Here is an 8,760-nt window from a genome sequence, read left to right on the forward strand (position 1 = left end):
CTTCTCAAGTCTTTAATGATTACACAAATTAGTGCATAACATCATGTTAATAGCCCTACGACTGCTGCACATCCACCCGGTGAGCTGGGACCCCCTCACCGCCCGGGACCCCCTCGCCACCCGGGAGCAAGGGGCTGCGGCCCGTCCCGGCTCTCTGGGCTCAGCATGCTGCCAGCAGCACGCACTGCCAGCGGGTACGTCAGGCTCTGCAGTCTGACTCACTCGCCTTCTTCAGGCGTGCAGGAGAGGGATTTTAGGGAACATTTGTTACACAGGGAACTTCCTGGAATCTTGGTTTTAAAAAAAACAAAACAAACCACCAGCTTTCTGTTTGAAATAGAACAGTCTGTTGAAATTTCTGCAATTCGACATAAACTGCTCTTCACTGTGCAGGTGCAGCAAGGATTATTTTGCACTTGGCATAGTGGACTCTTACCAAAGCTGTCGCTATTTTTAGCCAATCTAGAAATTACTGTAATTTTGCTCTACAGCTAAAAACTATTTGCTGTTATCAGGAGTAAGAAATCTCAAGGCACGACTAATGTGAACAGATGAATGAATGAGTCTGCTGTTCTAAAGCAGAAGTTTCTGTTAAAAAGAAAACCAAACCAAAACAAATAACAAAAAAACCCAAACTGTGGTTTCTAGGTGAAACCACAAGTTTTCTAACCATTTGTATTTCAGCACTGATGTTAGGTTTATTAAGTACTCTGCTATCAGTATGATGTGCAATTAAGAAGGACAGCCTCCCTCCCTCCCCACTGCGCTTCCCCCAGTGTTTGCACAATGAAGGCAGTATCGACTCCGCTGCCAACGGGCAGCTGCGCCGGCCCAGGGCAGGACAGAGGGGCCACACAGCCCCGGGGATGACAATTGCCCTCAGTCGTACCAACAAAGCGGCACTATCGGAAGCACAGGACCATCTGAGAAGGCAGATTCCCTGCGCACGAAGGGTGGAGAGCTGCTCCGGTGCTGCCAGGTTGAGAGCACGGTGGCACCGGGGAGGCAATGCCTCCGGCTGGGATGCACAACCAGCCGAGAAACCCACCTGCTTCTGTCCTTGGGATGGAAAACAGAACGATTTGGAAGAGGGTTTGGTTGACCCCTCTGCTTTGACAAAGGTGTTTCCATCCTCCAGTTGCTATCACTTTCCATCTTCTTTGGAGCCAACAGACTCTTGAAAACATTGAGTTTTGGGAAGAACATGTTCACAAAAAAAAAAAAAAAAAAAAAAAGACACTGCGTGCCTTGGTTTTGATCTGTTAAAATCCTTGAAAATGCATTCCCGGAACAAGCACCAGCAGAACAGCTAACGTGGTCTGCCTGCCTGCCTTCCAGCGAAACTTGTTTCCACTAATGTATGTAAAGCATTAAAATAAATGGAAGTTTTACCCAAGAGCCGCAGCTGGGCGAGCGGCTGACTGGCGGCCTGTGCCTGGAAGCCAGCATTCACCACGGGGGAAGCTAAGCTGGCGCTGACTCAGGTTCATTTCCATCCTCAGCCCGAGAAGCCAAAGGGGGAAAGAGACAGCGCAGTCTCCCCAGCCGTGCCTGGCAGGAGCCGCTGCTCCCAACACCCAGCTGACTCCTAACCACCTCCATCACAAAGCTAACGAGCTCAGAGACGTGGTGTAATTAAAACTGAGAGTACATTAGAAGGCAGAGACTCCTCCACTTAACTCTTCCTAGCGCTATCAAAACTAGTTTATAGCACATTTCTGATATATTAATTTAATTCATCTATTTGTAAAGTCCATTACACCAATCAGGGAACACGATACTCCCCCTGAAGACAGCGAGCCGTGCTGGATGCTGCCAATCAGAACCAGAAATTAAAAACCAAGGCACCTGGGGAAGCCCTTGGTTCACCCAGTAGCACGGGCTTTCCTGCTCCATCAGCCACACGCCTGGCCATTACCAGTACAACAGAAAAGATTTTACGGGGGGGGGGGGGGGGGGGGGAGGCGGGGGGAAGTCTAGAGGTAGAGGATCTCAAAGCGCTTTACGAACAGGAGCACTCAACAGCATCGCAAGGCACAGATAGGGAGAGCAAAGCCAGCGGCTGGCACCGCACGTGCGGGGCCGATGCACAGCGGCAGGGACGCAGGCAGCGGGGTGTCCGCCACAGCCGTGCCACCTCTGTCCCCTCGGTGTGGAAAGCCAAAATGAGAGAAAACTCCAGCGCTGCTCCATCCCCTTCCATCTTCTTTAAGAACCCAATGTCAGGAGCACTGCACAAAGTGGTCCATGTCACCAACTCCCAATGCAGAGCAACACCGGCGTTACCCCTTGGCAGAGGCCAGTGCCCTCCCGCGCTCCACGCCCGGGAGGAATGGCCTTTTTATGCTGCAAACCACTGCTGAGATAATCTCCGAAGCAAACAGTCATCGTTTCCCACTCGCGCAGCTCAGCTGCACGTAACAGAACTGAGCGCTGAAGCACCCCAGGACCAAGCTCCACATTTTTAAAGTCCTCCTGCACCTCTAACAGATTGTACAGGTACTTCTGTGGCTCAAACTCAGCTGAACCCGCTCCTGAATTAGTGCTCCAGTGCGTTAATTAGCTCCTTATGAACTTGCTTAGAGCCACTGGCTCTGCCTGGACTCCCTGGGTTGGAACCCAGACTTCTGTTATCTCAAAGAGGGGACTGAGAGCCCTCCAGCTGCAGGGGTCCCAGCCTTCCTCGCTCTTCCTCCCCCAGGGACTTCATCTTTCCAAACTGTCCGCAGCCAGAGCAGAGTCCTCCCCAACATCACTTCACTTCAGCCAAGTTTCAAACTCTTCCAAGTTTCCTTTCCTGAAAGAAAAGGTTTTGCTTCCCTAAGCACGTTTGTAACCGGCGCTTTACGACTGCTCCCATTTCACCCTTCTTGAACAGGGGTGACAGAACCGATCAGTGCCCAGATTTGGGGGTTTGGGGGCCAAACTTCCCCATACCTTAACAGCACGTACCTCTGTGCCGCCCTGCATGTGCTGCCTGCTCCCATTTCCCACACCCCGACAAACAAACTGGTGAGAGCACTGCACCTTCCTGCTCCTGCTGCTCATCCCTGCAGCTCTTCTCATCCCTGCCAGCACCGTCCCACAGCCACTCAAGTGTCTACGTCTGTTCTGTGCACACATAGCTCTTGCCTCTCCCAGCAATGCTTTGCTATCAGGATTTTATCATTTTTGGAAAACAGTACATCTCATGTACACATCTTTGGCAACATTCTGCAAACAACCTTCCGCCACAAGCCGTCACCATGCACAGCGCCCTTCACGTTTCACACATGCCAGCACACCACGCTTAAACCCCAGATATGTTAATCCTGCCCCAAAACACAAATCCCACCTGAGAACAAAGCCGTCTCTTCCTGCCCCCCTCCCCACAGGACACTATACAGCCCTGCCACACTGAACAACCTACTCCCACCCACCTCTGAGATTACACACACACCTTCCTGGGGGGTGCTGATCCCGGCTGGGCCAGGCAGCAGGCGCTCACCAAAGCCACTGTCACCCCTCCTCAGCCGGCCAGGGGACAGAGAACAGAACAAAAGGCTTGTGGGTCCAGATGGGGACAGGGAGATCACTCAGGAATTGCTATCGCAGGCAAAATGGGCTTGACTTGGGGAAAACTGATTTATTACCAATTAAATCAAAGGGTAATGAGAAATAAACCCAAATCTTAACACACCTTTCCTCCCCACTTTTCTCTTCATCCTGGGTTTGGCTCCACTCCCAATCTTCCCCCAGAGCAGCACAGGACAGGGAATGGGGGTTACATTCTGCCTCACTCTCTTCCCTGGCTCCAGCGTGGGTCCCTCCCACAGGTGCAGCCGCCCCCCAGGCACAGCCTGCCCCAACGTGGGTCCCCCAGCTGTGCCCGGAGCTGCTCCAGCACAGGCTGCCCATGGGTGACCGCTCCTTCAGGCACCCCCTGCCCCAGCATAGGGCCCCGGCTGGGGCCACAGCCTGCTCTGGGCTGCCAGGGACCCCCTGCTCCACGCCTGGAGCCCCTCCTGCGCTGACCCGGTGCCTGCAGGGCTGCTGCACTCACACTCATACTCACTCTTCACCTCTGGCTGCGGTTGCACAGGATTTCTCTCAAACACATTACCCTGCCGCTGTGGCTGACGGGCTCAGCCATTGCCAGCAGGTCGGTGGTGGAGCCGGCTGCACTGGCTCTGCAGGGCACGGGGGAAGCTGCTGGCAGCTTCTTCCAGACACCACCCCTGCAGCCCCCCGCTACCAAACCCCTCCACACCATCAACTCAACCACGAAGCTAAGAGGCACCTGTGCCACGCTCCCTAGGACAGGCCTCCACGCTGGCCGTTACCTTGTGCAGAAACGCCTTCCTGCTCCACAGCAACGCTCTGCTCTTTAATTCATTGTAAATTATTCAGGCACAAGCAACGTCATTTCATCAGACCACCAAAGGAATAAGCTCACATTTTCCCTCTGTGATCTCTTTTCACCTACTCATATAATAAATTCCACCCATTTCCCAGGGAACTGATCCTTTATTTAGGAGAAGCTCAAACACAAACGCTTCCTGTGAAACACTACATCTCTGTTGAGCACAAAAGCCTTTTGTCTGAAAACTTGCAATTTCACAATGCTACAGCGGCAAGCAAAGACTAAGACTCTTAGCAACAAATGATGACAACCATGGGCACTTTTTAAAAAATTTTATTTGTCAAAGAAAAAAAAAGGCAATAGCCAATTGAAAACCTACTTAAATCTTTAACTCCAATTTTTGTCTTTAAATTTAGAGAAATGACTTATTTACTTTTTTTTTTTTAAACAAACCCCCCTTTTTCCCCTTTAACGTTTACCATCTACTCGTGCTGAATCCTTCCAAGGAGATTGCTCCAGCGTACCTCTCCAGGTCCTCGCTTTGCTCCTTTTACCAAAAAACATGAAAAACTCCATCGTGCATCTTAAGGGCTCCAATCGTCAAAAATAGGAAAAAAATATCTTTGGAATAGCCAATTGAGTTGAATAAAAAAAATCCACACGAATGCGGTTTGGTTGGGGCAGGAATCCACTCCTATGTTCCTGGTAATTTGATCCCGCTCCATGAATCCTTGTAATTCAGCCTCCCTATCCTATCCACATTATGATTTGAATCCAATGATCCAGCTCCAAGGATTGGGATCCAGTGAGCCCTCTCCAATCCAAACCTTTATAACCAGCAAAACCAAAAAAGAGGAGGCAAAAAGTTAGATACTGTAATGAAAAAATAGGATTCTGGGGAATGATCAGTTATGTTTGCCATCAATTAATACAGATGTACATTAATAACTATCAATTCCCCAAAACAAACTTTTGAATGGTGATGCTCAGATAATTTTTAGAAATGTTAATTACTATTTGGAGGAAACATCGTAATATTTACAATATGTCAACTGAAAATGCCAACATACTCATTGCTCGTACGGTGGTGTGCTACAGGTTTTGTGGTTGCAAAAAATGTTTATGAAACTGGAAAAGCTTACTGCTAAAGCTATCCACCTACTGTGTGTCTGAACTATAGCTAGCACTCCCAGCTGGAAGGTAACAAAATTAACTAACCGGAGTTTTCAAACATATCGGTGAGTCAATTGTGAATTAGTCTGAGGGGGCAGGGCTGAGACTTTAAGAAATGATTCCCACCTAGGTTTTCTAATTTTGCTTTCATTCTGATACTTTAAAAAAATGAAATAGCAACGCTGTATCAGTCACACAGAGGACATGCAGATTTTAGCAGTATTGATATTATACTCTGATTTAAAGATACCCTTGATCTACTACAAGTGTACAAATACTACATAACATTAACACTTGTAACCAAATGCTGCGTGACAAGGTAAACCAATACTCCCACCCCCGTCCCAGGTTATTCCTTTAAAAAAAACTAGAATGGAATAGAGAATTACAAAAGCAAGTATTTAGCCACAACTGCCCCCCCCAAAAAAAGTTTTAAAGAAAAAGGGCAATTGTAGGTCTGCAGTAACTAGAACATGCCTGAAGTGACACGCACTCAATTAACCTGTCTCTCAGTATAAGGTCAATACTGCCAAGTTCATCTGTGACAATAGCACTTGGAGTCATACCATTGCCTCCATTATTGATCTGATCCTCCTCAATCCTCCTTTTGACAATCCTAAAATGATTGACATGTGCTCCACAATCCTTTAATCCAAAGCATTCTTAATCCATCTCTTCAGATATGTCTACAGAAAGACACACGAAAAGGCAAGATAAAATATAAGATCCCCCAGAAGAGACAAGTTAGCCACAAACATCCCAACATCCCCAGCTCGTATAAACCATAGCTGAACACTGAGACATTTACACAGCAATACCACAGTTCGAAGAATGTTGGTATTTAACTAGAACTGAATCGAAACAATCCTGACTGACATCAATTAAAATACAATTTACCAAAGACATGAGGGGAATGTTGATGTTAAGGAGCAAATACTCACTAGGGATTTTACACAAGAATGCAATTCAACACTTCAGCCAATTTGAATAAACAGTTTGAATTAAAAAAAAATGAAAGACTATACTAAGTAAAGGAAAACTGTGTACAACATGGGGTTCTACAAAAAGATCAGAGCTAGTGATCGTTTATGTACGAGATCGGGATCTGCTGTGGCGGGGAGAGTAGCGTGGAGATCCTCTGCTTCTTCTTGGGGAATAACTGCGGCTTCTGCTGTTGCTTCGACTACGGCTTCTGCTACGACTACGGCTGCGTGACCGAGATCTTCCATAGCTTGGACTTCTTGGGCCATCAACTTTAACACGGATGTAGGCAGTTTCTCCCTATTGAATAGACAGAACTTTCGATTGAAAAGTCTAGGCTTTAGGGCCATCTTTTTAGGCATGCTGACAGACTGAAGATACCGTTTACTACAGCACAGAAATAGACATCAAAACTTTAAAGTCTATCTCCTGACAAACTGACCACAGACTTATTTAGCTGCTTTGCACATAAACAATGAACGCCACACGTTCCTTACCTTCAAATCCTACTGTTAAGCCCCTTGTATCCAATTCTGGCCAAAGAAAGTAAGTATGAAACCTACCTCATGAGATCTAAATTTAGTGTTATCCAGTTTTCGCACAGCGTAGGTCATATCTTCCTTCCGTACAAACTCCACGACACCAGTGCCATCTCGGAAAACATCAGCATAACATACATCACCTGCTTCACGCATGTGATCCTTTAAATCCTGCCAACTTCCACTTGGAGGCAGCCCTATATAAAAAGCAAGACGTTTCTTTAAAACCGGATTACGTTCTCACCTCCTGCAGTTACAGCGCCAGCTCGCAGCAAGGGAAAGCCAGCTATTTTGTAAGCCGAGGCGCTGCCCGGAGGAGCGGCTCGCACCGTGCGGACAGCGTTCCTCCCCGGCTACGCGAGGCGATGCTTTTTAAGAAACTTGGAGCTGCATCACCTCTGGCCGGGCAGCTTGCCTGCGGGACCCCGGGGGAAGCGCTTGAGCTAAGAGAGAGGAATGACTCACCCGAGACGATCACTCTGTACTCCGAGCGCCGGGACGGGGGGCCGTACCTGCCCCGGGGGGCTCCACCCCCGCCGCCGCCGCCGCCGCCCCTGCCGGTGCCCCGGCCGCTCCGAGGGAACTCCACGCGGAGGCGATACCCATCGTAATCGTAGCCGTCCCGCCCGTAGACGGCGTCCTCCGCGTCCCTGCGGGCCGGGACAGGGCGGTGAGCGCGGCCCCGCCTGCCCCCGCGCCGCCCCCCCGCCTTTGTTCCCGCTTCCCGCCGGCCCCACCCCGCGCCCCCCCCCGGTCCCCCGCGCCGCCGCCCCGGGGACGAGGGCCCGATGCGGCCCGGGCGGGCGGAGGCGGCTGCCCGCGCCTCACGCTCGGGGGTCGGGGGGGGGGGGGCGGACAGGCCGCGGCGGGGCCCGATCCCCCTCCCTGGGGAGCGCCCGGGGGCGGGGGGGTGGGGGTGGTGTCTCACCTGGGGTCCTCGAACTCGACGAAGGCGAAGGGCGGGCCCCCGCGGCGGTTCTTGAGGTCGATGTCGCGGATGGCCCCGTACTTGTAGAAGACGTCCTCGATGTCCTTGGTGCGGATGTCGGGGGGCAGGTTCCCCACATAGATGCGGCAGTCGTTGTTGCCGGCTGGGCCGCGGATCACGCCCCCTCCGGACATGGCAAGGTCAGCAATGGCTGCGGCGGTGGAGGGCCGGAGCGCGGAGAGCGGGCGGGCAAGCGGGCGCGGGGCCGAGCCGGGCACACGGGAGCGCACACGCCGCCTCCCCCAACAACCGCTTCAAAATGGCGACGGCGGCTCCCCTCGCGGTCCTACTGCGCGCAGCGATTTCACCCCGGGACGCAGCACCGCCCTCGCTGGCGGCGAGCGAGACGGAGCCGCGTCTACGGCCGCGCCCTCACTCGTCCGCGCTGCGCATGCGCGGCCTCCAAGGAAAGTAGTCCCTCCTTCCTTGCCCCACTCGGCAGCTCCACCCGAGAAGTCCAACCCGTTCTGGTGGTGCAGCTGCTGAGCGCGAAGGTGCGACGAGCCCAGCCCGACCTCGGAAAGCCGCCACTGCCCGCCGCAAGGGAGGAACGCAATGCCCGGCCGCGGTTTTGACGGCGGCAGGCCGTATGGTGTCACATCCGGTGCGGCGGCCGCGCCAAGAAGGACCGGCCGGGGCCGGGGAGGGTGTGTCCCATAATGCACCGCGGCGGCGGGGGCGCTTGGCGCCAAGGCGCGGGGAGTGTCCCACAATGCCCCGCGCGGGGAGGGGCTGCA

General features: G+C 52.0%; 1 protein-coding gene across 2 annotated transcripts; it reads right to left on the minus strand.

Annotated features, from left to right (window-relative positions):
- Positions 1-4,659: 4,659 nt before the first annotated feature.
- SRSF1 (serine and arginine rich splicing factor 1) lies at positions 4,660-8,344 on the minus strand. Of its 2 annotated transcripts, XR_005101520.1 has the most exons (5): positions 7,964-8,344; positions 7,501-7,685; positions 7,060-7,232; positions 6,082-6,796; positions 4,660-5,169 (listed from the first exon to the last, which is right to left on the minus strand). XR_005101520.1 is itself a non-coding variant. In XM_037370818.1 (4 exons), exons 1-4 carry the CDS (start codon positions 8,155-8,157, stop codon positions 6,602-6,604), a joined length of 747 nt encoding a protein of 248 aa, XP_037226715.1. In that variant the 5' UTR covers positions 8,158-8,317; the 3' UTR covers positions 4,660-6,601. The 2 variants fall into 2 exon arrangements, 1 of the variants encoding a protein (XP_037226715.1); XM_037370818.1 differs by having other exon boundaries at positions 4,660-6,796; positions 7,964-8,317.
- Between the last annotated feature and the right edge of the window lie 416 nt (positions 8,345-8,760).

This window comes from Falco rusticolus, chromosome 1, assembly GCF_015220075.1.
Source record: "Falco rusticolus isolate bFalRus1 chromosome 1, bFalRus1.pri, whole genome shotgun sequence".
Lineage (NCBI taxonomy): Eukaryota > Metazoa > Chordata > Aves > Falconiformes > Falconidae > Falco > Falco rusticolus.